Here is a 25,637-nt window from a genome sequence, read left to right on the forward strand (position 1 = left end):
CTTATCTTATTTAAAGGCCATTGGCACATTCCTTTGCTTGGGCAAATATCAGAATTTGGAGCACGTCTCAGCTCGCTGGCTCGCTGCTGTTCACTGCATTGCGTTACATTTTTAACCCATATTCTTATCTGCAACTTGTGTTGCTGCTAGGCAACAGGAGCCCTGTTGACTCTGGCTATACCTTTCCCTCTGTTAGTGTATGATAGTCTAATTAACAGTAACAAGCCAGAAGCACTGGCTGGACAGCAGTCAGTTTGGCTGCTGTTAAATAACATGAAACTTAGAAAGATCTAATTAAAGTATAAATACAGAGCAGATCAAAGTTTTGGTAAAAGCAAGCTTCTTTTTAACTTTAACTTGATTTGATAATGACTGAAAGTTTATCACTTCTGCACTGACAGCTACAAGTTTGTAAGTATTGTGTGGACAATGTGTCAGTCATCTCGCTAATATACTACTACAACACGATTAGGAAAATATTTACTTATTTCTTTATTTTGTCACTCAGTACTCTGTGACTCACCCTCTAGCAGGTCTCTGGCCAATCCTGGTTCAGCTCCAGTAGAACGGACAAAGTCGGACAAGACTGCGTCCATATCCACGGTCATGTGATCATGAATTCACAAGTTGGTGGGTTTCTTCCGTATAGAAAAAAAAAACTTAAAGGTGGGGAAAAAAAGAGGGGAAAAAACCAAAAAAGGAAAACCAAATGGGCATCCAGGGAAGAGGGGGACAGGGGAGCGATCCTCTACGAGCCACACCTGAAAACAAGGTACAGATAGAAAAGGATGACATTTACAGCCATGAGCTCATTACAAGTTAAACATTCTCCAAAAAGATTAGCTCAAGCAAAGCGATGGATGAAAAGAGTCTAAGTTTGAATGTTTAAACTGAATGAGCGGGTGATTAGATGACCCTGCTTAACCCCTTTTTCAAATACAAGCCTGTTGTGGCCCAGTTGCTTTTGAGCTTGACACCTTTACAGTGACTTGTCCCAGCCAAGACAGCAGCTGTTGTGTTTCACAAAGGCGTGCTAGAATTTTTATTGAAACCAAATGAAAGTAAATCAAGATGTCAGGTGAGTAACTACACAGCGTGGTTTCACACCCATAATTAGCTGGTGTGAGTTCAGAAAAGCTGTCAAACGTCATCACTTAAGTCAGGATTCATTGTGATTCTCAAACCTGGACTCAAGACCAGTGAATGTTTCAATGACATCTTCACATATGATGTAGTGAACATGCAAACCAACAATTATTTGCCTGGAATAGCAACAGCTCACGAGCAAAAAACATTTAACTTGAGCATAAGAGAAAGAAAGTCATGTGTGTCAAGTGTTCAATAAGCAGCCAAGACATGCTCTGCTTTCACTCTGGATCAATACTGATAATAGCTGCCATTTTTGTGCTGTTAAAATTGGAAATTTTGTTCATTTCAACATATAAATAAAGTAAAGAAATGTTTCATTTTAATAGGTTAGTTAGAAAATGTGCCTGGATATCATACATGTTACAGGCAAATTTGTGTGGTACATGGGGATTGTATGTCTTTGGAGAGGCCCCCTTTTGATATCAAGTCGGCAATTTTACTCTTCAAATTTCAATGGAAGATCTAAAGGATTCATCAGTTGGGCACCAAAATCAATATGGAAGCATCATCAAGACAGACAGGAAAAGAAAAGAGCCTGTATCAATGGGGCGGTGACACAACGGATGTACAGAGCGATCGATGCCAGACAAAAGGGATGAATCAAAGCGGCCCTGGCTCAAAAGGTGTACTTTAGGCTTCCACACTGAACCTAAAAGCCCCCATTTTACCAGGAAAGATATTCTGAGTGTACGTACAGAATATCTTTCCTGGTAAAAATTTAGGCTTTTACGTACTTCACAGCAGAAGTACATCTTGACATGTTCAAGCCTTGTCCTGTAATAGTGGTCCTCCCACAGCGCCCTGCTGAATTATTATACTGTAAACATCTAAGACACGTGGTAAATGATCAATACTGATCAATGCAAGTGAAAAGCACATTTTAAATCTTTCATTTTAGGGCTGCAACTATAGAAGCATGTTTAAGCAACAGTATCCTAAGTTTGGTTAATTATTTGTACTGTAGAATATATGGAACTGCCTTTCAACATGTGCCAATAATCTATGGGTATTTTAATTGCTGCACACAACTATAACACAATCAAGCCATTAAGCTGCACTGAAGTTCAGAAAGTTGAGACTGTTTCTAAATCTACCTACAGTCATCTATTCCCATCCGTCCCATGGCTCATCCACCATCCAATGTTCCTGCTTCATCTCTGACTCAGTGAACTCTTTTCCACTGTGCCTGATGAGTCACGGGTTTACTCTTCTTACACCTCACCATCGGTCTTCTTGCTACATGCTTTCCCTTCCTCCCTCAGTTTCTCCATCATTATTAAAAGCCAAGCAGGCACACGGGGCAGGAACAGACTTCAGTACAAAAGGCCTTTCTCAGCCAGCAGATTATTTCTAGAGCATTCTCTGCGAAGCTGGGCATTCATCAGTCTCCCCTGCAGGGTCTTCTAACATTCTTGCAGTCTTTCAATTCTGTTATGTTCAGGTCCACTGATTACATACGCACGACTAAAGGGATGTGAGATAGAGGCCAGTTAACTATTTCAAACCACAGGGCATAAAAACAGATTTCAACCGCATTCAGTTTTGCACAAAGAGAAGTGGGTTAGATTGTGTTAGGAGAAGCACTGCAATAACAATAATAAAAACAAAAACCAGAACACACACACACACACACACACACACACCAGAGGCTTTGGCGACGATAGAGCGTTGCTATAGGTACCAGTGAGATTTAAGCCAAAAAAATTAAATTAAATAAAAATAAAATAAATTCAGCACCGGTGTTTCAGACAGGCTGCATCTTCTCTTGGAGCGCCTCACGTTTAAACAGGAGCGTTCTGAAAACCTAGTTGAAAAAAAATTCCTGATGTCATTTGCATTCTCTCTCCACAATCCAACCACATAAACTGAAAAGGGGGACTTTGGTGTAAAACCGCTGCACACCTGGAGATTTGTATGACTTCGACAGCAGATTATAAGCTTCTTGGAAATCCAGTTTACTTGAAGTTCTTTCCTTATCTGATCTCTGTTTCTTTAAACCATTATCTGATACATTGAAATAGTATGAAAATGTTAACTTCACATCAAAACCAACGTATGGCTGAGGTGTTTGGTTGCTTCTTAGCAACAACAACAACAACAACAACAACAACAAAAAAAAAAGGCCACACTGCTTTTTATCTCAGGTTTTAACATAAAGCACAGAGGATGGAAAGTTATTTTTTATGTCAGCTTAAGAGCTGAGACATTTTCATATTTTATAAACAGACTGATTAATCCATTAAGAGGAAATAATCCCTGGAAGATGAATCAGTCATGACGATAGTCAGCCATACAAACATCACAGTCGGAGCCAGGGTGAACTTTTGGTATAGTAATGACCTAAATCCACCACTGAACACCACTGCACTCAGTGGGCTGATTAAAATGAATGAGGAACCTGTTTTGTTTTCTTTCTTTTTCAGGGACACAGAGCTATTGTCACATTCAGATCTAAAGGGTCAGTGTATGTCATGTGACCTTTTTGACCATTGTTCTGAATGCAGGTTGTTTTTGGGCATATCAATATTTGGCTGATAAAGTTGAATGACTTTTAACTTTTTTAACAAATACTTTGAGGAAAAACGTGAAAGAGAAGGTGCACAAGGAGCTTCATCATGCAGAGAGCTTGGAAAAGTGCAATTAATCTTTTTGATAATCAGTAATTACGTGATGAAATTCTAGTTTGACAGCGACACGAGGCTCTAAAGACAGCAAGGTATGAACTTCTGACATGAGTCAAATAAAAAATAAGGCATAAGTGATACAGATCTACTGTTTCCCCTTGGATAAAAAAAAGAAAAAACAAAAACAAATATTAGTTCTAAACCATATCAATTTAAAGTAACTAAAAAATTAAAACCATGTTTATAATGCAGACAGATCAAAGCAGCATCAATATGTAATCATAGGAACTCCAATGGTTTCAGCAGAATCCAGCAACAGTTTTGCGCACTTAACAGCAAACCCTGAAGCCAATCTAGTCTCTAATCTAATCTGGTTTAATTAATCTGCTGTGTTGTTTGACTGCAAATAGTTGCGTGTCAACTGACAACACAAGGCGCTGACAGCCTGACAAAAAAAAATTAACTGGTGAAAAGGGCAATAAATTGAAGGGCTATGGACATAACGTACCGACACGGATCAACAAAAGGCTGGCTGTTGTTTCTCCGGGTCTGTAACATCAGCCATTCCTGTGAGCCCACTGTGATGCATCTGAGGTAATGTCACATGGCCGGCCTTCAGAAAGGCTGAAACAATCATCCTCAACAAAAAGCTTGTATCGGAGTTCCACAAAACCCCCGGTGTTATGCCACAATATCATAAAATCTTTTTAACTGTTTCATTTGATTTGTATGCCTGATAGAAGAGACATTTATTATTTATTTATTCATTGGATGAGATGCAAGAGCACATAATATAGTCAGTCACAAGGACAGCATTTTTAAAGCAGCAGCAAAACAAAATACCTAAGACTAAGAATAAGAAAACCAGCAACACACCAGTTAATCAATTTTAATAAACTGTGGCAATGCATTAGAATATAATCCAGACTGCAATATGGCGTGCAATATCCAAATTGCCAACAAAACTATTATGTATTGTTGGCACTGCAGCATGCGGAGATGCCACAGACTATAAATAATTTCTCAGACCTAAAGGACAATGTTTGCTTGACCAACACAATTGCATACTGAAATGTCCAAAATAATTGCAAAGTACAAATAGTTTTTTTCTGCAAAATATTTGCATGAAAATTGCTGTGAATCCGACGTTCTTCACACTTGAGTGTCAATTATCTCAAAAGCAATGATACAAGAAGATCGCATGGTACACCTAAATCATATTTCATGCATTTGTTGTGGCCAAATATTTAAACTTTCCAGTCAACAACAACAGCAAAAAAAACAACAACAACAATAAAAAAAAAAAAAAAAAAATAAATAAATAAAAACAACTATTGAAGAAAGACCCTGTGTGGTTTTCTGGCTAGCATTATCAGCGCTGCAGCCAACGTGGGGCAGTCAGTGATTTGTGTCTGGGATGGATGAGCTTTTGTCTGGCAGGGGGGGGCTTACATAACAGGAGCTGCTGACAACACGTGGGTGCTGAGCTGAGGGTTGGGAGAATGGCTTGGATCACAGAGGGAGACAGGGAGGTCATCACAGCCCACTGTGTCAGCCCTTGGTGGGCTGAGACGGTCAGTTGACTGCTGGGACTGGGAACACTGTTTGCTTTGGTAGCCTTTCAATTGTTTTTGAAGGAAATGTTTCTCATACTCCACTTATGGGATACATAAGCTTTGTTTCCTACTCTTCATCAATGAGCGGGGGAACTTAAGGAGTTTAAGGGTTTGGTTCATCTTTACAATAACAGGATTAAAGGTTTACTTTTTGAGTTAGAATCTGAAAGGGTTCTACAAGCCTGAATCTCTAACCTGGCACAAGTCAAACACAGACTAAATGGTTCAGCTACCTAAAGTAAAAAAAAAAAGCAAATCACGAGCCAAATGGTGAAACAGCGACTGGAAACTAACAGTAATATATCCAGAACACATTTTAAATATCATCTGCTAAAAGTTAAACTGATTCCAGCCATCTGAATCACTGTACATTCATTAGATGTGTTTATAATAAATGGAATGAAACAATTGGCTGATTATCAGAGTTTATAGAAGCTCAAGAAACAAGCTCAAAATCAACTTACTTTCAGACTACTTTGTATTTATTCAGCCCTGTGATTCTACATTTATATATATATATATGAAGCACTCTTAATTGCTTTCCTTTTATGAAAGCATTTCTGTTATTGTTTTCATCCTCCTTGTTGTTGTTAAGTCCAGACAGGACTTAGCTGTGTTTTTCTAGTGGGTTGATATCAGCCTGGGTTGAGGCCGTTACCAGCTGCTCGCAGCAAACCAAGATAAGGAACATGCACAGAACAACAGACAGTAAAATGTAGAACACACAAGAAAGAAACTAGGCCTTTAGCCTGGATGCAAAGGGTGCTAGTGCTCTAAATACTTTGCTTTGCCTCACTGTGTATGTTACTCACGCAAGGTCACTCGATGTGGCATGACCTAAATTGTAAAAACCCCCACTAATGCTACTTTTTACAATGACGAAAACAACTGTGGTAACCTGCTTGAAATAACTTAAACCAATGGATTAGAGATTTTGGTCTGGCCAATGAATTGGATCAAATTGTGCAAGTGTTACTTCTGTTGCTTTCAATGTCTGTGAAAGCATTTTTCAACTTTGAAATGTTTAGCATTTTGACTTTTCACAAAACCTGCTTCTCTGCATTCCTGTAAAAGTGATAAGAGGTAAACAAGGTCTAGGGCTGGAACCCGGCCAATGTGAAAGAGTCAGACACTCTAAGATTACATGCATCATGTGAAACATGAGATTTGCCTTACAATTATGAGAGAAAGGAGCTGGGGTCAAAGAACAAGAGGATTGCGCTACACCTGGATAGATAGTTCACAGTGACCCAGAATTATTTTATTATCGGATGAGTCTCTGTTAAGAATATCTAAAGGGGACGCCTGAGTTGTTCTGCACTCCTTTGATGGTCAAGACATGATGAATGACATGCATTAATGTGTCAGTTCTATTTTAGTTCAATCACATGAACCTTTCCTGTGATCTCACTGAATGCAACACACCCGCTCAGCCTTACAAAACCATATGAGTAATGAGATAAAGGGCATAAAGTAAGCAAACAGGGGAAGGCAATGTGGTTGGTGGGAGTTGCAGCAGGAGTGATAACTGTGCACCACCTCCGGTTCAGCGTGATGGTGCTACGGAGAACAAAGCCTTCCAGCTTTTGGAAACAGTAATGAGAACACAAAGCTAAAGTACGAACAACAGACCAGCCCTTGTTGGCTTAGATACATCAAATTAGTGCCCATGTTGGCCAATAAGTAACTACACTTATTAAACTTATTAAACTACAGAAAATGTCAAACTAGACAAGAGGTCATTTAGAAACAGTGTCTTGGTCAGTTTGTTTTGAAGGTGCCATTATTATCTTTTGTTTTTGGATCGATATCACATATGAAGTCTGAAACCATGACTGACATTTGTTCAGTATGTTCTGACACGTTATGAGCTGAATTAGTAGAACTTGTCAGTGGACAGCTGACAGTAACAAAGACCAGAATTAATTTGATTCTGTTACATCAGATAATCAATGAGGAAAGCTGTCAAATGAATTGTACATCCAGCAAGTAAACAACACTGTTGTTTCTTTGACTGTAAAATGACGTCACTTTGGACACATTAATGGCTAAATTTAAAATATTTCTGAGTTATACAATATTAAACTGTGATCTGAGGATTTAGTTTCCTTGCAAAACAAATAAAACATGTATTGAGCGAAAAATGACTAAGTAAAAACATTATTAAAAACCCCTGCACCTCTTATAAGAGTGTCACCATTATGCATAATTCAAATATAATCTCATACAGCTACATGGACTTTCAACGGCAGATGCTTCAGCTAAGTACATGCATCACTTTGAGCACAAGTCTGCTCACCAATTCATCTGCAGTGTTTGTGTTGATGTGAGTCTGATAGACAGCTGTTAGCTGGCATTAGCTCTTCAGCAGGGACAGGCTGAATAAAGTAGAATCCACATAACACTCCCTCGACTTCCACAACCTTTCCTCTTTGCCAGAGATACTTCTTCAATAAACACAAACACAACTCAGATCAGTCTGCAGAGTCTTCCTTTCAGTCAGTCCCCCTCATTTAGGTGAACTCTAGATTCACTGAGACAGCCAAAGTCAGCTAACCATTGTGAGTCATGACAGTGCTGTTAACTGCGGTGGGTCCGCTTAGACTCCAAACTATTTCTGTAACGGATCACAACAGTGTTATGACTCAAGGACAGTCATACAGCGACCTCATGTCTATGTTACTGTTTAACTTACAAAGTAAATATTTCACATCATTGAGCCCTGAAGTAGTAGTAATAATAAAAAAACATGAACCACTGCATAACATTTGAAACGGTTATGTTAACTAAGAAAGGCAAAAACGGCTTAAGAATCAACATTGGCTCATTGAACAAAACTGCAATGATTAATAAAGAAAATAAAATGCAAATAATCTACTAAAATAATTATTTCAGTCCCAGCTAAATGTCAGACTTCACATCATAGTTCATTCCTGTCAAGAGTCTGTATGTTTCAATTGAAACATACAAATATTGTTCTTACATCTTTTAAAACCCTTAAATGTGTCACCAATCCAATATCAGTTCAGTTATTATGACACTTAATATGAGGAATTTGGTGAGATACTGTTGGAAAATGCGTCCACATGAGTGATGCACTTAAGTCTGAACCAGTCTGATATTGTCAAAGTAAGTGCTCTAAATGTCTGCAACTGGCCCATCTCACTGTTGTTTAAACCACAGACACATAAGATTATGGAGGAGTAAACAGAGCAAATGCTTCCTTATTAATTCTTCTCTCTGTGAGTCACTGGCCTGTGTTCTTTAAATTGCTCCAGAAACAGGGCTGGGTTCGCTGTGAACACTTAATCACTGTCAGCCGGAGGAACTGAAGTAAACCAGAGGAGGAAAAACAAAGGTGTGGTGAGATAGCCATCCTTTGGCTGTCTTTATCTGTGGAGTGCAGTAATCTGGTTACTGACTGAGCCCAGTCGGCCTACACTGAGTCATTACATAACATGAGAGCTCCAGCAGAGAATGAAGCTGATCGCTGCCTGGTTGATGGGTGGAGAAAGCCCTGTACCCAGTTCTTCCTGAGTTTCTCAGATGAATGGAGCAGCACAATGACACTGCTGCGGCACTGTTACAAAGAGAGGAAAGAGTTTCTGCCACTGGATGTTCTGCTTCAGTCCCTGTGCACATGTTAAATGTGTTCTAAAAAAAAAGAGCTTGTCATTTCACTGGTGAACTAGAAACAGGAATTCAGTTTGTTTATGTGCAAACCCAACGCAACTCAACAACACAGTTAATGTTTGTGTTCACCTGCCACTCAATTGGTGGTATCATTTCCTGTTCATCCCGATAATACCTGTGGGAACTTTGTAAAAGTGAAAATGCATTGTTTTATAGGTAGATGGTCATCAGCATTCATACACCCAGTAAGCAGTCACACTCCTGGTTTAACAATAACAGCATTCATGGTTAGGTATTGCCAAGCATTAATCATAATCTAAAAATAGTGGCGTTAACTCAAAAGTCAAATATTATTCTGCTTATCCAGTTCAAACATAACCCAAAATATCAGTTTTACATTTCTGTTCAAAATCTGATAATGCACCAAAGAGCAAAAGGAAGTCCTTACTCAGTATACCATGATACCACTCTATGGAACTGGCCAGTGTTAAAATCATTACTTACCATCTTGTAGTCGTGTTGACAAAACACAAACACGGACAATACCCAAAACACGCCAACAAAAGAAAATGCTGAATAGCTCAGACAATTTTGTAATTTTCTGCTACATCAGTTTTCTTCAAGGGCAACTCAATGCATTGTATGAATAATATGGACACTTTTTAACTTTCCAAGGGCTTTTATAATGCCAAACACTTGATAATCATTGCAATGAAAATTCTCCTTCAGGCCAACACAAGGCTGCTGCAGAGAAAGATTTTGTGTATTAAGGCAAGTCACTGCCCTTCCTCCTTTCTCAAAGTCAAAGTAAATGAATTAATAAATCACTTTTCACTTATATGTTCATTGTAACAGGAATAGAAGGAATAGAAATTTGCACTCTGAGAGCTTGTCACTGCTATCTATTACGTTGTGCTCTGCTTGTAAACGGCTGCCTCACTAATTCGACCAGACCAGAACAGAGGGAGGGGACTGATATTTTCAGTTGTTATTGGTTTACATCTCAGAAATCAATGAAGCAAATTGCATGGAACCATTTCCTGCGACAAAAGGAAATATGCTAGAAAGCTTGTACATCCACACAGCTGCTGTGGTTATATGAATTATAGTAGCTAGCGGGCTGTTAAAAGTTCATTACCTTCAGGGATGTAAATAAACTCCCAAAACATTATTCTTCATATGAATCCCCAAAAGCTTTTGTCTTTAGAGGGGCAAAGAATCCTGATGTGACTGCAGCAGGAACCTCGTTATCTTCTTCCCAAATAAGGACATTAATTATCTTTCTCTGCTTCTCTCAGCCTACACTGGAAGAAGTGTCCAGTCTAACAAGTACTCACAAAAAAGTAGGAATCCTAAATTCAAGCAAGTACAAGAGGATTTGTCACATAAATTAGTGCTGCCATCACCACCAGGCCAGTGCAGAAGTGTGATAAGACAAACTCCAGCTGATGGCACAGTGGTACAGGGGTAATTCATCGTTCTAATAATTAATGCTAATTTCCCCTCGCTACTTTGATTGTCTCTTCTCAATTAGTGTGTCTTTGTGCCCCCCCCCCCCCCCCCACACACACACACCCAGTTAAAGCTCCGTAATGATGATGTTTGTTTCACACTTAAACTAAACTTACATAAAGAAAATAACTGCAGTATTATTTCCCCCATATTAAAGTGCCACATAAAATAGGGAATAAGAGATGTTGCAAGTACCTAAAATTTTAAATATACATCCATTTAATATACTAAAGCTACTACTTAAGCAGACCTTTGCATGTTTCAGAAAAATCCTTGGCAAATTACGTTTTTGCTATTCGAAACATGCACATTCCAGCCCCATGATGACCGTTTGACCACCAGCTGTGGGCGTCTGTGTATGTAATGTGTAAGACAACGCCAGCCTGAATGCACACACAAAGCTGATGTCAGAGATTCCACACCGTGCCTGCCCTCTTGGAGGCCATGCCACTGGAGCTGGTCTAGTCCAAAGCTGTCCAGTCATCACACAAAAATTTGCCAAGTCTAACTTCCCTTTCACAGCCTCCCTATCGCGTTTGCTGGCTCAGAAACATCCAAATTTGATCCAAGTGAACTCTGATACCAGCCGTTTTCTCTTGTGAGACCTCAAGGCAAAATAAGGTGAGGAAAACAAGATGTACTGACAGATCTTGAATTTGACCTGAGCTTTATTGTTTAGAGTGTTTAAAGAGCCAAAAAGGTGTGCTGGCCTCAGAGTCACTGTCATGTTGAGTTTCATAACTGAGCTAATGCAACTAAATAAAGTTAATCTAATGTAAAAGTTGATCACACAATAAATTAAATAGAAGGAAATGGTTAAGGTCATTATTCATGTGTACCAATACACAATCAAAATGAAGCTGCCAGCTATATCCTTGTGTCTAAACCAGAGCAACTGTGTAAGCGCAACCGCAGTACCAGTGCATACAGAGAATTACCACCTAATCTCTGAGCTGCCAGAATTAGAGCAACCTCCTGTTTCAGATAGTCTAAAAATAATCTGCTCACAATCACCGTTTAAACATAGAAACTCTGGTCTGCGTAGAGTTCAAAAACAGCCAACGTTCAAACATGATCAGGGACAAAATGCCCCGGTGAATGCCTCATGTCTCAGTTGAAAGAAAATCCCATGCTGGTGATGTCATTTGCTCCGACACTCCCATTTGGTCCATTTAATTTTCAATAACAAAAAGAAAATAATATCTCTGAGGCATCGCTGTTCTTACAGGGAAAAGGCAGGTTAGGACTCTTTCTCAGACCAGTATGACTCATCGAACTCATCAACTAGGGCGCCCGGTATTTTGATGACAAGGTGTAAATTTAGTTCAGGACAGGGGACACAGCCTCATACCAAATGTCTCCTCATCAGTCGAAGACTTAAGAGTGCTTCATAGTGCTTTCCTTCAGCCTAATGTGGGCTCTTGCTGATACTCACTGGAGCAAAGTAATAACAGCTAAGTTCAGCCAGCTCAAATGGGCAGCTTTAGCTTCTGAGCACAAGTGTTTATCAGAGTGTCTGAGAGCTGATGTCATGGTGAAGCACAGCATGTAGCAGAAACCTCCGAATTCACTTAATCCACCGTTCCCTCAAATACTAGACAGTGCTACTGCTCCGACTTTGAAGATTTCAATCTAGGGACAAAATTTAATCCTGCATCAGGTCTGCTTCTACTAATGGATACAGCAGTGGTCAACAAGTATTAATTAGATAATAAAAAAAGAGACATTGTCCTCTTTAACAGGATCAATTAGACTGAAGCTGATGTGAAAGCAGCTTCAGTCTAATTATTGAAGCATTTCGTGTAAAACATAGATGGGCAATTTTTAATCATTGTTAATTTTTACAATCAATTAATTGTTTATTTCTTCTACTTATATATCTTTTAATTAAGTGGTTCTTTAGATGTAAATATTTTCAGGCTGCCTTACTTACAATGATGGCAAACTGTCTTCGGGTTTGAACTTATGGTTTGCCATAAAAACATCATAATGGACTGCGGAACTGCTGATTTTCTTGGTCAAATCAAATAAGTACTGACTGATGAGTCCATCCATAGCTCTCCCTTTTCTTCTTCAATGTCTGCTCATTGTGGTTGAGGAAGGTTTATTAAGGCCACCTCAGAGGTTCCTGGTTTGTGCCCAGGGCGTATCACCACAGTCAAGCCCAGTAATCACCAGCCAAGGAGTGCTAATTAACAGCCACATGAAAGAAGGCTGCTGCAGAGAGGGCTATAAGGGACCACAAGTGACATTCCTACATTCCACACAGAGACCGCATTACATTGTGCACCGTGTCAGGTGGTGGAGACCTGAAACAGCAGAAAATGTAATCAGGGTATCTGAGCCACAAAGTGAGGGAGGGGGTCAGAAACGAATCTGCAATCAATGCATTTGTGTTTTCTGGCTGGGAAAAAAAAAACTAAAACAAGACAAGTGACAGCTACAAATCATCCAGTGAAAGTATTGCTGCAGAAATAGATGGATAAAGTGCTTCACTTTGTCAACATTATGTTTAATTTTTGTAGGATGCTGCCAACATAAACTCTAGACTCTGTGGGTGAGAAGTCCTCACTTGGCCTTGATGACCTCCATATCGATTTTTTACCTTGGGAAAGAAATAAGAGTCACTGCAGCCATCTGAATGCTGCCCACACATTTATTATTAAAAAGTAAGGAAATTGAACAGCAAGTTCCAAATTATGTGCAACAAGACATATAATCATTAAAGTAATTGAAATGTGTTGAAAAAATAATTAGAGCTTAGTGCTGATACAAACTGTAAATGGCCTAATGTATATTACAGAGCAAGATCATTTTGTTTTGAAAAGACTTCTCATGCAGATGTTATGCAATGCAGAATGTCAAAAGAAAGAAAAAAAGTCCTATCATGCATATTTTCAACATATTTCACATAATTTCTGACAGCATAGTCCTTTACTCAAACACTCAAAGTGTTTATATCAACACAAAAATAAATCTTAGTAATTTTATGTCAATACTGCACAAGCCATAGTTGAATAAGAATAAAAAAGAACAATTTCTGAAACACTATAAGGTCCAAAGCTGCTTGGACCTAAGCTCATTTGTAGATTAGACTGTACGCTGGAAACATAATGTTTCAGGATTGGCAGTGATGTCAAAATACTCTTTTGAGTAGGAAAGGATAGGAAAGTGAGATGACTACTGCTTTACTTTGAATATCAACCCTTGAGGAAGACATTTCTTAGCTGTGGCGTTCAATCAACGACTGCTGTAACACATAATGTCACTTAAGAAAGGCTTTAACATCAGAAAGAAAATGGATCTGCGACTTGCAGCTAGTGTGTTAAAGGACACAGTCAAACATTCACCATCAGCGCCTGCTAAGTCAGCCTGAATGCGAAGCCAAGCAAGCCCAACTGGAGCTAAAGCCAGTGGCTGAATGAACACCAGCCTCTGCAGGCGGGCAGGACTAATGCTCATGTGAATCCCCACGTGCTGCCGGCCAGGGCCTTTACACAGCAGGGCGACTTCACGTCACTCCCTGTGTGATGTCATCCTGAGTGGCAGGCTCCTCATCAGGGCTGTGCGTGGGATTACTGCTGCTGTCCTGGATCAACAGGGCAGGGCGGGAGGGACTGCTGTCTTCTAGACTACACAGGAAACTGGACTCCCCCCATCAAAGTGGAATCTTATTCATTATTCACCTTCTGCAATACTTTAAAACAAACATCACCAGTGCCTCTGCAAATTCTGGCTATAGTTGTTAATGTCACTTAGAGAAGTAAAAATATTCAATATAACCATCCTCCAGAGACTGGAGTTAGTATTCAAACTGAACAGCAAGCAGTTGTTTCTTGGTGTTTTCTAACTCATAACTGTGCGGTAACTTTATCACAAACTTGGATCATATTGGGATTCAATTCCTTTGTCAGCTACGTGATAGCACATTGCACACTGATGCATGAGAATGATGCAACATGTCACAAACCGAAAGAAAAATAACTGAATATGTCTGTTGAGGGGTGTGGAAAGTGTGCAATAGAAATGGGTATTAAAATGTCTACAACAAACCATGATGGTATTAAGCAATGTAAGAAGAAACACAACTAACTTGGTTCATAATATTATACTAGATTCTGTAATAAAAGAGCCAGAAATCATGTGAGCTTGTCAACAGCTTAATTCTAAATAGCCAAGAAGACAATTTTTTCCATCATCACATCATAAATATCAGTTTCTCTCATCTACCCTGAATTACCCTGGCATGCCATTTAATCAAGAAGAGTTAAATGATTTCAGCCCATGGGAGAAAGCCTTCACATTTTTGACACACACCAAAGCAAACCAACAGCATTACGGAAAATCAGCAGCAGTAATAAGCAGGGATGTGTCAAATTATTAATGAGGAAAACATGGTGGAGAAAGTTCTGACAGGGTGACTGATAGGCTCGGCTGGATGAAAATATAATTCTAAATTCCACACCCTGTATTTTATGCAGTGAAAAGGTGAAAAGTTTTAAGCCATTGATGCAGCAAGTTCTAATTACCATAGCTTCCTTTATGGGAGTGCTGTCTCATGCTGCATGGTATTTAGGTGGCTGGGCCGGTATCATAGGACTACATCTTTTCTCACATTACAGTGTCAGCCTTCTTTATAGCAACTCCTATTGAATAGCAACTGTTTCAATTATCTAAATATAAACCCAAATCATCCAGTGAAGGTCTGTTATCCCCGGCATGCTGTTCATAGTCAAGCAGCTGCTGGCATGCAGGTAGATGCCTCAGTTCTAGGTCTCTCCATCCTGACACAAACAGTCCTGGGCACAGTCTGGTTGCTGTGTCACAAGACTGGCAGGCAACCAGCCATACTGGGGAGGGTGGGTCTGCAAAGAGTTTTATGAGTTGCTGTCTGGACACAGAGGCCTCTCGGAGACAAGCCACCTATTGATCCCCGTCTCACTGTGGCAGTGCAGGGGCGATGGTAGTTTTCTCTTTCCTATCTGTTACTGTGTGTCTGAACAGTGCTGCTTAGACATGAGAGCATAAAAGCTTGGCTGCATGAATAGGAGTGTTTTCAGATGTAATTTTATCGATGTTAACAATTAATAAAGAATTAAGTGGTAGGCCTTGCCTCTGCCAATATTCTACACAAAGCAAACGCACTGAAAATTGTAGTGGACCATGTTACTTTTACACAATGATCACACATTTGTCAAGGCACCCACCTACTTACGTATTAATTTGACCATGTTTTAGAGATCCTATGGGAATGCCTCGAAAGTTAAATGAGCCTGGCTCTGAAAACGACACTGGATCCTTGAAACACACACACACAGTGAGCAGCTGTTTGGGGGAGCCCTACAAGAGACAAATTTAAATTTTCATACCTTCTGTGTTGTTAATGCAGCATGGTTACTAAGTGAAACACTATATTCACCAAGGCAGTTAAAACAGGCACAGTTGTCCAGCACGAAAATAAGAATTCTGTTGTTGAGTGTTGAGTATTGTTGTTGTATATAAAAGATTTTAAGAACACATTTTGATTGAAACACAAGCAACACTCTTAACTTTAAGTGTTTTACATTTTGTTTGTAATGTAATGTTTTACATTCTCCAATCTCCAAACTTATTCAAATCATCACCTGAGACTTTACATAGTTCATTGCTGCATTTACCTCCATTGTGTTATCATATGATTATGGCATGAGTCATGACAATACAGTGGGACACCAAGTTTGGCTACCTTGCTATATTAAAACAATAGTTCTATGACAAGCCCTTTTCTACAGGAAGTCCCTTCAGGACCAGAAATTTGATCAGCACCACAAACATCACTTCATATAGTCAGTGCAAAAGCAGTAGTTAAAATATCATACAACGCTGGCAGACCAAGTGATATTTTGACAAACTGAACAGTGATGACTGTAGCTTATTACTGTGATGACCAACAAGTTCAACTTACGAGCTACAGCTACCTGAGTTTGATCCACATAACACAAGCTTTTCCGTGTATTGTATAAGAAGCGTTGCTACAACAAAAGCTAGCTGTCACAAAATGCAAACATGAATGGAATGTGAGCAATACCACAACATGTTTGTAATATAAAGTTATTACACAAATGAAACTAATTCACCCTAAGTTGTGTAAATCCACATGCCCATCTTCATGATAGTGAGTTAAGCTTGAGCAGTTTCCCCCTTTTGTTCAAAATGGTATGTGACACTATTTGCATGGTGGCTTTTTAATTGTCAATAATTGTCTCTGATAGTCCACCTTAAATTCCTTTTGACATTATGCATTAACACTCGTACAGTCATTATGCTGGCCTCATCAGACCAAGACAAATCACATCCCCAGAACTGAAAACATTTTCAGTAGAAAAACAAGCACAATCATACCTTATGAATTTCAGTATCGACTTGGAACATAGGGTTGGTTTTTATGAGACCAATCAAATGACTTAAAGATTCACAAGCTGTCATATATGATTTGATCACTTACAATGTGCCGTGTAGTACAAAAACAAAAAGCTTTTACTGATATTTTCCTTTTACGCCACGCTAGTTTGGAATGTGAAGCACAGAGGGAAGGATGCTACACCCTACTTAAAATACGTGCCGGAGGTGCTCTCTGTGCCGCTGTATGCATCAATATGTTCCTTAGAGCGTTGAAGTGTTGCATAGAAAAGCCTGAAACTGCAACCTCACACACCTTCACAGAGACTATGCAGCAGGATATAAAGATCTTTTCATCTGCTAGTATCACTACACGGTGGATCGCACAGTTGTCAGACAACTTATTAAAATCGTCATCTGGAGAAATACAATAACTCACAGACACAGACACACAGGTGGTTGATTGCTAATGTGAATGATAAATCAGACAAATCTGCCAGTCATAATGAGTTGAATAAAAATACTGCCTTAACTTTTCACACTGCTTATGATCCACTGTCTTCTTTGCCTCGGTGGGGCTTGTGTGTCCTGCGTTGTCAGGCATGGCCATGCACAGCTACTGGAATTAATGCGTACAGGTGGAAGACTTGGATGGATTTCTTTTCCCACCTCTAGAAACTACCTATTTTCTTAAATGTACATCACCTTTGCAAGGTTTCCATTGACAGTTTAGAACTGCTTGTCTATCCAGCAGCTGTACAACAACAGGCCAAGTGCTCAACAGGAATTTGTACCTCTGTCCTACTTTTCCTGTTGACAGTTTGTCCTGATGTCCCAGCAAACAACGGACCACAAATACAAGACCTGAATAATTCACGCCAAAGTGTAACGCGACCCTCTCTCACAGCGGTAATGCTGGAAATGATGGTAAATAACCGCAGTCCCAGCTTTGTAAATGAGCACAGATCAATTTGGCCTGCCAGCTCAAGTAGTAGTTACACCTGATCAACTTAGTCAGATACAATAAAAATACAAATCTGTCAGGTCAGAAGTTTGACTGAGAACTCCAAGCTGGTCCATGCTTGCACCTTAAATAATAATAATAATAATAATAATAATAATAATAAAAGATCGTGACTGCCTGGATGTTTTCTGGATCCTATCTCCACTCCAGTACAACTTTAAAACGAGCTGTGTAAATGTCCAGTAACCGATTCTTCTCACCAACCTGCCCCCCCCCCCCCCTCCTCCTCCATGACAAACAGATGAACCTCGATGCTAGTGATGATGTCTTCTCCTAAATGTTGGGGGACGCTATTATGGCCACGACTATTCTGCCAAACAAACAGCACAAAAGAAAACATATCAACAGACAATACACATGCTTACATAAACGCATGGGGGGGTTCCTGCACCGCTTGCGCGCGCGCGCACGCACGCACGCACACACACAGCCCACCAACTTTTTATTTTTCACGCAGCGGACGGTTTAATCACGCCCTCGGACAGCCGCATCGTGCGTGAACGGATTCACAGACGCCGAGAAGTGTTGTTTAATATTATTATTCTTCTTTTGTTTTTTTTTGTTTATTTTTTTTTTTCTTAGCACGTACAACAAACCGTAACGTTTGGCTAGCAAGTGGCTATCTCAAGCCTGGCTAATCAGCGGCTAACGTTAGCTACCGTTAGCCGGAGTATCTCCTCACCGCTCACCTTCAACGGCCTCGCAGATGTTGTTTCCGTCGTCCCATTAAGTTTCCGTGCAAGCGTCAACTTGTAAACATCGCGTAGGTTTCCGGGAGCAACAACTCCTAACTTTTTAGCATCTTCGGAGGTGGAACTATGCGTAAAATCCCAGACCGGACCGCAGCCGACAAAGTAATTTCTCCACCACTTACAACAACAACGTCAACCCCCGAAGCCTTCGTCCCGCCCCCCTCCCCTCCGGATACGAGGCATCCAATCAGAGCGCGGAGTCTGTTTTATTGACGTGTATGAGGACCAATGGGGATTCTCGGAGGCTTTGACTGGCGTTCTCCGATAGAGTAAACACCAAATGAGGGCGACCAAGTGAGAAACATTCATTTGCCAATTGGCTGCAGGAGAATAAGGGGCCAGGGGTTTTGTCCAAGTGGCCTATGAGTGTGTCAGGGTCCGGAGTGACAGGTGCTCCAGGGCTGACAAAATGGCTGGGGCGTCACCATCGCCTGGGTGAGGTCATCTGGGATGATGTAAACGCTACGTCATTCGCGGTGCTAAATAAAGAAGACAGGGCGCAGGTTTGGCTTTTTAAAAAGAGTTTAATCATCCATCACAGTACAAAACAAGAGTAACCCGGCAAAATAAAATTTTAACGTGGCAATGAACAAACTAGAGCAAATCTGGGGAAAACAAGCACGTATTAACCTACAGTGTACGTTTTTAAAGTAAAGAGGTTCTCTGATCATTAGTATTACTCAATACACAAATCCCTATGAGCAGATTATCAACGCCGCCTCCTGTCTGGACTTCTGCTGCGTCTCCGTCCACCAGTCCTGGGACAGAACACATGGAGGATGAAAAATAAGTAAATAAATAAAAATTCTTCAAGGCAAATACTTTCTGGTACTTTTTGGAATAAAATTTGATAGCCCAGACAAACATCTCTTTGAAATACACCTAAGCTCATCAGAGAAACCCCCTTTGGATGGAGCCAAACTCTACAACAAAGATGTACCATTGTGAAAGAAAAAAAATAGAATAACTGGAATAACTAACCTTTCCCCCAAGATTGAAGTATGAGTATGAACAATAGTTAAAAATAATGTCAATAAACATAAATATATACTGAAGATATTACTTTAAGCTTTTGATACCTTTTGCCTGAAAATATTAAAGATATGGCTCTGAAAACTAAACACACATTAAGTGTGATGCTCTACTATGTACAAAAACAACAAATAATCTTGATCGCATTTATCTAGATGGCTTGTTCAAATACTGCACTGAGACAACATGGCACATGCAAAATGCTGATAACAGTCCCCTTACCAGAAACTGTCACCAAAGGTAAACACACAGATAAACAGACACCACCCTCACCTCCTCTTGTTTTTGGGAGGGCCTCTGACAAATCCCCAGTCAACACTAATAGGCTGGCCCATCAGATCCTGACCGTTGAGCCCTTCCATGGCAGCCTGAGCCTCTTTGTATGTCTCATACTCTACCAGTGCATAGCCCTGTGGACAGTTATTAGAATATCACCTTCAGTTATTACACATTCAAGGCAAAACTCCTTTTTACACTTGTCGGAATAACAATTAACTCAGTTTTATGTCTCTGGACCATCAACAAGATTATCAATAAAACATGAGATTGTTATTGAGAGATTGTTCAGCTTCCAGAAGCATGTGATGAAAATTAAAATTTTAATGCATTCATAAAAAGACTGGACAAATTGTCTCAGGCCGAAGAGATCTTCTTACTTCATACACAAAACAATGCTGCCACCATGTGGCCTAGAAGGAAGTTAAATCATATTGGGTGGTAAAACTCCCAGACATCTACTGAGGAACTGCAAAATTCATGTGATATTTTTCCAGTATGAGGAATGTGATCTACTAATTTACCATGAGCAAGTAGCTGTGAAGGCAAAGTTATAATTTTTATATCAGGTGTGTAATGCAGGGGTCTGAACTTCTACACAGAACAAATGTTCCTTTCAAAAGACAGGAAGAAAGGAAACTGTTATTTTTCATTTAATGGGATTTAGGCTGGTCTAACTTCTTTCCATTTGGAAAGGATTTCTCACTCAGGCTGAGTCAGACAAAGTAGCACAGCTGTCCAATTTTACAGCTAAGTTATGTTTCCAGCCAAGGCACTAAAGAAAAAATAAAAAATAAAAAAAAATTAAAAATAGGCCTTTGCCTTATCAGATGTCATAAATGGTCAAACAGCACTAACAGGAAACCACAGATGTAAAAAAATGTTTCTGCCCCTTTTTCAGGAAACATGCATGTTGTTTCATCTTCACGCCTTAATTAGAGCAACCGTGTCCGCAGCTTACCATCCAAGCTGACTAGACATTGATTTTGTTTTTACAAATTATATATGGATATAAAAAAAGCAACACCTGTAAATCATTAGAGCTAGCAAAAGGAAAAGGATGTGTCAGCGTAAAAATTAAAAAAGTTGTGCATGGAATGACAGGGAGTAATTCTTCAATCAAACTAAAAACACAATGAAACTCACAAACATACCATGAATACTTTGGTATTTCTCTCACCTTCAGATAGCCTGTTCTGCGGTCAAGGTTGAGATGCAGGTTCTTAATTTCTCCAAACTCTGAAAATTTATCATGAATGTCTTCCTCTGTGGCCTCTTCATGCACACCTGTCACAAACAGGATCCAACCCTCCACAGCTGCAACAGGATAGAGAAGAGGAAAGATATCAGCGGTCTCACAGGTATTTTTCTGAAACCTCTATTCCTACTTCAACAGAACACTTGCTTCTGTTAGCTGTATTTCAGTCACGCATCCCTTTAGCATTTATTGTGCCTGTGGATCAGTGTGCTCTGATTTCACCTAATGTACAAATTAACACAGGTATAATATTCAAACTATTGGGCTTCAGTTTATACTTTGTATGGTATTATTGTTACTTTTCAGTCACAGAGGGGGGAAAACTTTTTCTAAACATAATTGTGAATTTGTGGCACAATAAAAAAAAAAATTATATTTTCATTACTGTGTTTATCAACCTTCCTCATTTCTCCATACTCTCATAAACATTCTGTATATCCACATACAAAAACTAAATAAAACTAACCTTTACCAAGAAAGACAAATTTAACAACGAAACTTCTTTTTGTTCACATGAAACCATCTACTTCCATAAACAGATGAGGTAAGAAATGCTGCATGAAACCGCTTTTTACACTTAAAAACAAAAAACAAAAGACATCTTTAATTTGAACAGCAGCACTAACATCTCTGAGGGCCTGGCTCATCCCCATCCTGCTCCACAGTATCATAGTCCTCTTTGATTCTGGACCTGGCTCCTTCCTCTGGAAACAAAAGAGAGGTATGAATGAAAAGTCTTGATCAGACCCCCCAAAACAAAACAAAAACAACTTGCATTGAAAGAAGACACCGAGTGAAGACAATGATAGACAACAGTGATAACTCACCTGAACCAAAGCCTCGTCCTTTCCTCTTCTTGGCCTTTTCTTTCAACTTATGGATGCTTTCTGTGGAAGGAGAAACATTAAGCATTAACATTAAAACTGAGGCACCACACGCTGCTGCAAAGGTTTAAACAGATCATTTCATGATAAATGATCTATCCGGCGCTTTAGATTCAAACAGCAAACATGTCGGGGCCATTTAATATCAGTCATCATCAAACGTTTCTGGGAAGATCAGACTAGCGTGCTAACGATGGCTATGAACATGCTACGTGTTCGTAGTCTTATCATGAGGACTTTGTAAATCATCCAATTAAATTAGTTCGCATCGACTAATCAGAGTTATGACCGACTTAAAGTAAAGTTGGATTAAAAAAGCGACCCTGCTCACCCGGACCTAGCTAACTTCCAAAGAGCGTTTGCATGAGCATCGTTAGCTTGATGTTAGCCTGTTAGCATCTCTCAGGCCTCTAACCACGCAGTCCGCGTTTTTTTTTTTTTTTTTTTTTTGGACTCTCGGCCTCCTTCGAGTAGACCGCAATAAGCACACATCATTCGGACGGCTGCGACACGGAGAATCGAGGGGGTTCAAATAACTAACACCATTGTATGTATATTTACCGTCGCCATCCTCATCCATAGGAAAGTCCTCGCCTCCCGCTTCGTGAAGGTCCAAAACGTCCGCCATGATGTCTGTGTGTGTCTCAGCTGCGCAACGTGCGTACCTCCGGAAGTTGCCAGTTTGCGTAAAAATACGTAAAGAGAGCGTAAAGGGTCGGACTTTGAAACCGCTTTAAAATCACCACATGATTTTATATATATTTTACGAATATCTAATCCAAAGAGTTGTTTGTTACTTTCATAATTTCATCACGATTTTAGCCTAAAATAAATAATAATAACTGTGTAATTCGACAAATGTTCCCATTGTCGACATGCCGAGCAGGTCAACACTCATCCAAAGGAGATAACTAACGTTGTTATCTCATCAGCCCGTAAATAAATAGTTAAAATGCACTGCCATGGATGCAGCACAAACTCACAATGGGAGTTCATATTCCACATATTTCCATTCAGGTGGAAGAATATAATGTCTGTATGTTGAGGAACCAACTGGGAGTTTTTTTTTTTTTCCTGTTTCAGAAATTCCAGTTTGGCCATTTTAATTAGCTGTGAAGAAAACAAGTCATCACAGGTCTGATATTGTCCTGCTTACCGGATCTGGGTTGTTACTAGACCTATGTTTACTCTGCAGGCAAGTCTGTTAACTTTATAATGGAACTTTTGTCAGAGATTATTTATTTCATCATCCAAATAGAGTGGCTAAACACAAGGCCTGCAGTAAAACAGGCTTCCACTGCCCCAGACTGACAAAAACCAAACTACAGTCCCTCCCTTGGAGGCTCCAACTAATGTTTAAGCCATAAAACCCCTCAGGTTTAAGTCATAAAATAAAGGCAGCGAGCAACAGCTTGAAATCAGATTCAAGTCCGACTTTTTTTTTCTTTTTTTTTTTTCAACACAAGATGGCAGGCCTTGCTCTCTACTCAGCAATTTCCTGCTGACTGCTCTTGCAATGCACCCACAAAGATGCCCTCTAATGGCCAGTACCAGTACCTGACAAGAAGAACCCTTGAAATCCTGTTTACCTAGTGTCCTGTTCAACCTACAACCACAACATAATTTTTGATTCTGGATGAAAAGCGAAATGTATCACTAGTCAGAGAGTGGCAGCAGTTTTTTTGTCGCCTGAAGCTTTTTCCTGAACTATTACCACAGTCTTGTGCTAATACTAGAACCAGCAGAGGTATAAAAGGCTGCACTCTGCATTCACCAGAATGAAATCATCTTGTAAAAGTCTTAAATATATTTGATTATTTACTTTATTCAGCTTGTGAAATAACTCAAGCAAATATTTGAGGGTGCTATTCATCACTCCCTTAAGTCATAGTGATGATTACAGAGCAAAGATAAGACCTGACTTGAACTTTACTCTCATGGACGTGGAACTAGCATGTAAGCATGCAAGCACATGGACACATCACCTCTACATCAACGGGCAACTGCACATACTGTTGGTCTAACGTATAATCATGTTTTTATCAATATCTTCCTGAATCCTTATTCATTCTAAACAGATATTCAGTTGTCTTTGTCTTGTTGTATTTAATTCTGAAGTATCATCACTCAACTCTGACCTCACTGCCCCCATCAAAGAAATCAGCTTGGCCTTGGTGAGAGACATTTTTTGCTTTAAGCAACATTCCCTTAAAAACACTTTACAAAGCAGTTTGAACATGATGTCTGCTAAAGAATTTGTCCGTGCGATGATGACCCTATTTACTCATTGTTCAGGAACACAGAGTGTAGTGCCATAACAAGCTGTACAAAAACAGATAGATAAGTGGGCTTACAAAGCAAAACCTTTCCCACTGGTGTAACAAAAAAAAAATCCCCACAATGTGCTGAAACATAAAGAAAAACAAAAAGGATTTCAGCTAAAATTTCTGGAAACATAATTCAGTGAAAGCATGAAGTACCAAGACAAAGACGGAACGTAATAACATACATGAGAACTACAGTGTCTTCTGAAATAGGTTATCTTCTGAGATGAGTTTATCAGGAGCTCCTTCCCCCTTCCGCTGAATGGAGCAACCGCTGATAGGGCTGAGAAAATTAGCTCCAAGGCTTTGTCAGCAAAACTGACTGAGTGTCTCATCAGTGGAGCCTCTGCTATAATCAAAGTAATGGCTGCCAGCAAAAAAATAAATAAAAATAAAAACATAGTGTGTGTGTGTGTGTGTGGTGGTGGTGGTGGTGGTGTGGGGGGGGGGGTAACACTGTCAAAAAATAAGGGAACAACCCACACACAAAGGGTGGTTATATTACACATTGTCCTTTCTAGACGATTAACATATCTCTTTATATGAGCAAGTGATGGAGTCAGAATTCAGTTACAGGAGGGAAAACAATACTGCACGACATCAGGTGAGCACTGTTACACAAGTATACAGAATAACATTTACTAACACAAGTATCAAAATTAAACATGCTCACAATGCGCACAGGACCAAAACCATGAGTGGAATGCTGATGCGTACACACAATCGTTTGTTGCTGTTGGATGAAGTTCAGGTCATTTTGCGACTTCATGTATTGTTGGAGTTTAATTTATAAAAATACATCGTATTTTAAAAGAGATTTTTTGATGTGTGTAACACTTTGCTCATCAAACAGCAGCTTTAGTTGTCATATAAAAGAAAAGTACAATGCAGTCCCTTGAGATGAAGTGTAACTAGAAATTTACATAAAACTCATGTATAGTAAAAGTATCCCACATTTACTGTAAATTGCGATTTCATTCATCTAGCTAGTGTCACACTCAGAATGAACTTTGTGCCTTTCTCATCACAACTATCAAGCATCAAGGGTCATCAGCTCTTTGTGTTGGAAGTGATTAAATTGTGATTAGCTGTGATTTACTCATCCTTGGGAGCTATAAAACCCTTCAGCAGCCAAACAGGAGGCACCATTAGGTCTAAGAGCTCCAGGGGTTAAG

At 39.6% G+C, this 25,637-nt stretch overlaps 2 protein-coding genes across 5 annotated transcripts in view; both read right to left on the reverse strand.

The window, feature by feature from the left end:
- The window catches only part of otud7b (OTU deubiquitinase 7B), a 32,466-nt gene extending 13,655 nt beyond the window's left edge, over positions 1 to 18,811 (reverse strand). For 2 of the 4 annotated variants that reach the window (XM_029505174.1, XM_029505172.1), the window contains exons 1-2: positions 18,626 to 18,811; positions 524 to 761 (exon numbers count right to left, since the gene is read on the reverse strand). In XM_029505174.1, coding sequence (XP_029361034.1) covers positions 524 to 608 — 85 coding nt within the window. In that variant the 5' untranslated portion in view covers positions 609 to 761; positions 18,626 to 18,811. Of the gene's footprint in view, positions 1 to 523; positions 762 to 18,625 lie in introns of those variants that run through there. The other 2 variants (XM_029505175.1, XM_029505173.1) reach the window with 1 other exon arrangement.
- Positions 18,812 to 19,192: 381 nt separating this feature from the next.
- rbm8a (RNA binding motif protein 8A) lies at positions 19,193 to 22,805 on the reverse strand. The gene is made up of 6 exons (XM_029504642.1): positions 22,700 to 22,805; positions 22,082 to 22,141; positions 21,881 to 21,958; positions 21,177 to 21,313; positions 19,994 to 20,130; positions 19,193 to 19,446 (listed from the first exon to the last, which is right to left on the reverse strand). The coding sequence occupies exons 1-6, from the start codon at positions 22,764 to 22,766 to the stop codon at positions 19,398 to 19,400; spliced, it is 528 nt and encodes a 175-aa protein (XP_029360502.1). The 5' UTR covers positions 22,767 to 22,805; the 3' UTR covers positions 19,193 to 19,397.
- Between the last annotated feature and the right edge of the window lie 2,832 nt (positions 22,806 to 25,637).

Source organism: Echeneis naucrates, chromosome 6 (assembly GCF_900963305.1).
Source record: "Echeneis naucrates chromosome 6, fEcheNa1.1, whole genome shotgun sequence".
In the NCBI taxonomy this organism is placed as follows: domain Eukaryota; kingdom Metazoa; phylum Chordata; class Actinopteri; order Carangiformes; family Echeneidae; genus Echeneis; species Echeneis naucrates.

What these genes read in the sequence shown, in the direction of transcription:
- rbm8a (XM_029504642.1), bottom strand. Translation starts at nt 22,766, where the DNA reads ATGGCGGACGTTTTGGACCTTCACGAAGCGGGAGGCGAGGACTTTCCT. An exon ending in TATGGATGAGGATGGCGACG is followed by an intron (nt 22,142 to 22,699) that starts GTAAATATACAT and finishes CTCCTTCCACAG; the next exon opens with AAAGCATCCATAAGTTGAAA. An exon ending in CCTCCCAAAAACAAGAGGAG is followed by an intron (nt 19,447 to 19,993) that starts GTGAGGGTGGTG and finishes GTTCTGTCCCAG; the next exon opens with GACTGGTGGACGGAGACGCA.